The sequence below is a fragment of the Mytilus galloprovincialis genome, chromosome 4, assembly GCF_965363235.1.
Source record: "Mytilus galloprovincialis chromosome 4, xbMytGall1.hap1.1, whole genome shotgun sequence".
Taxonomy (NCBI): Eukaryota; Metazoa; Mollusca; class Bivalvia; order Mytilida; family Mytilidae; genus Mytilus; species Mytilus galloprovincialis.
The window spans coordinates 70906535-70909651 of record NC_134841.1 but is presented as its reverse complement, the minus strand read 5'-3'; the positions used below and the strand labels follow the sequence as shown (position 1 = coordinate 70909651).

Below are 3117 nucleotides of genomic sequence, written 5' to 3'. Positions count from 1 at the left end.
TCTCTCCAATAAAAGGTGGTTATTGTCAACACCATGGTGGTATAAACTATACGTGCATCTCCGTTTTAATAATCAGACATTACTTTTAGTCAATATTTGATGAAAAGTTACATTTCATAGTTATATGAGCGATTTGTTACTGGATATACACTTTTTGTATTTTGAAGTATGTCTATTTATGATGCATGCAACGTCTTCTGTTATTCAACGTATCAAAAAATAGATCAATCAAAATCAATTAACCGTTTTATTTTCTATATGTTGGATGTAAACTATATGTTGTGGCTTTGATATTTATTTATTACCAAAGCGTCTTTCGCGCGTGTTCAAATGAATTGGAAACAAAGTAATAATTCTTCGGTAACAATAGATTTTCTGTTGAAGAAGTAGTTTGTGCCTCATGATATAATAATCAAAAACAAAACCTGCCTTTTCATAATCAATTTGCTTTCTTAATTGTGCATGTTAAGGGATTGCTTCAGCTGACACTGCAATATGGTGAGCATTTAAATATATTGTTTCAAAGTTTGATTTATAATAACCGATTTTTCTTCTATTGTATGCAATCTTTTAATTAATACTCTTGAAAGCAACAGTTTCTATAAATCCAATAATTCATAAAAACTCGTGGCTATAAAAGCGCGATTGAAAGCAATGATCATTTTGTAACGCTATATCATATATTAAGAAGTTATCGTAAAGAGATTCAACTATTACTGTTACGCTCGTTACGTTCAAGATAGTTAATGAATGTCTCTATCGTTTCTTTCAGAACGAATTACCAGCCATATTGACTACGGAAGGCTTTGATTGTGAATGAATAAAGGCATATCTGCTTCGTTTATTACAATATAGCTTGTGTTTTACTTTAGCAATTAACATAAATACTAGGGAATCCAATTGGAATGGCTGACGAAGAAACATGTATCAGCGAAAACGAAATTCGTTTTTAATTCCAACAACTTTAACTTTGACATCATCAACTTGGTCATTTTGGCGGGAAATAGTTTAGTTATCATTGCAGTAATTACAACAAGAAAGTTACGAACAAACACGAACACTTATATAGTGTCTTTAGCATGTTCAGATATTTTGTTGGGAATTTTTGTGATTCCTTTCTCGGCATCATTAGAAATTTTGACATATTGGCCGTTTGGTGAAGTATGGTGTAGTATCTGGCTAGCTATAGACGTATTGCTGTGTACCGCTTCCATTTTAAATTTGTTAGCCATAAATTTTCACCGATACTTAGCTGTAACTAAGCCTATACAGTATGCTAGTGCTATGTCCAGACGTCGGAGTAAAGTACTCGTGACTTTTGTATGGCTGTTATCCTTTGTAATATGTATCCCTCCGTTATTAGGATGGAATGATAAAACTTCATATTCCAAAGACACTCAAACGAGAAACGTAACCACTTACGGTAATAACAACTTTTCATCATGGGTAAATATTGAACCCGTCGTCTGTAATAATACAGCGCCACAGTGCGAACTCATATCTACCCAAGGATATAGGATATATTCCGCTTTGGGTTCATTTTATATTCCAATGTGTTTAATGGTTTTCTTTTATTTTAATATTTATAAAGCCGCAGTTCGAACAACATCGGCAATTCGAACGGGAATTTTAACCGCAAGACAAAACGACGATCTTAAAAATGATGATCCGATTATCCTTCGTATTCATAGAGGAAATTCAGTTGTTTCAAGATCATCGGCTTCGTCTCGGTATTCTCAGAGAACTGTTTCTTTAAGAAGTGGTTTACGTAATACGGGAGATAGGTGTACCCGTAATAGACATTCTGTTGATTCCGAATGTAACACGAACGGTGGAATTCCTAGTAGTAAAGAAATGGAAAGAATGCAATCGAAACGATTATATTTTGAAGATCCAGGACCGGAAGCTGGAAAAGAACCTTTGGAATATATAAAACTAAATAATAATACAAAAACTCCGGAAGATAGTCAATTTATGAAAAGGAGGCGATCTACTCCATTTAAATACGCTATGAATAAGAGAAGTATGGAATCGAGATCATTGGCTACAGTACCAGAGAGTCGTCATAGAATTCATATAAGAAAAATTTTGAAAGAAACAAAAACTACCAAAACGGTTGCCATAATTGTTGGAGTGTTTACAATGTGTTGGTTTCCATTCTTTACAATGTATCTAATAGAGGCGTTTTTGGGGACACGTTTTCCTTCATTGGCTTTTTCTGTGATGTTTTGGTTAGGTTATTGTAATTCTATGTTAAATCCATTTATATATGGGATGTTTTCTAGAGATTTCCGCTGTGCTTTCAGACGGATTCTTCGAAGATCTTGTTATGAATGTTGTAAGTGCAAATGTCTTAAACGTCCAAAGCATGTGATTGTTCAAAAACATCATCTTGGATTCCCGGTGATTGACTTGGAAGCACATCAGAATCGTAATAAGGGTCCAGCAAATGAAGTACCGTTTAACATTGGATCTCCCCGAACATTTGTAAAAACCCAAAGGCTCTTAGTGAACAAAATAAAAATTAGAAGAAAATTACTATAGAATTATGTGTCATTGAAAGAAGGTTTTGCATCTATAGAATAAATAAAATATTGTGGAATACAAACCTACTTAAAATTGTGAAAAGAAATGGGGAATGTGTCGGCTATTCGAACGTGAATTTGAAGATGCATACACCGCTATGAATTCAGTACTGTTCAGTGGCTTTTAAGACTTACATATAAAAATAAGATGTGATATGATTGGCAACTGACTTGGGACAGGCACATTCATACAGAATGTGATAGCGTTAAATATGTTCGCGGGATCCCAATCCTCGACTTAACCTTGGACAGTAGTGTAACAGTAAATCATAATAACGAACTATAAGAATCAGTTGAAAAAGGATTAACCTATTAGATTAATACAAATAGAAATACATCTAAAAAAAAACACAAAGTGGACGTGGCCGCGTACTTGTACATCCCAACATCAAAAATAAACTAAATACAGGTCTGAGAGTTCTGGCAGTTACTTACTACTAGTGCAAAACCAATAACAAGTAATCAAGTCAACCATGCATCTAAGACTTAGTTTATCAAGCAATACAAATCCAACTTTAAGAGTATCAATGCC

At 33.9% G+C, this 3117-nt stretch overlaps 1 protein-coding gene across 1 annotated transcript; it reads left to right on the top strand.

Moving 5' to 3' along the window:
* Nucleotides 1–1172: 1172 nt before the first annotated feature.
* Nucleotides 1173–2608, top strand: LOC143070736 (putative G-protein coupled receptor No9). Its single transcript, XM_076244911.1, has one exon. It carries the CDS (start codon nt 1285–1287, stop codon nt 2542–2544), a length of 1260 nt encoding a protein of 419 aa, XP_076101026.1. The 5' UTR covers nt 1173–1284; the 3' UTR covers nt 2545–2608.
* The last annotated feature ends 509 nt before the right edge of the window (nt 2609–3117 follow it).

Excerpts from the sequence above, each read along its gene's own strand:
- LOC143070736 (XM_076244911.1), top strand. The coding sequence starts at position 1,285 with ATGTCCAGACGTCGGAGTAAAGTACTCGTGACTTTTGTATGGCTGTTA.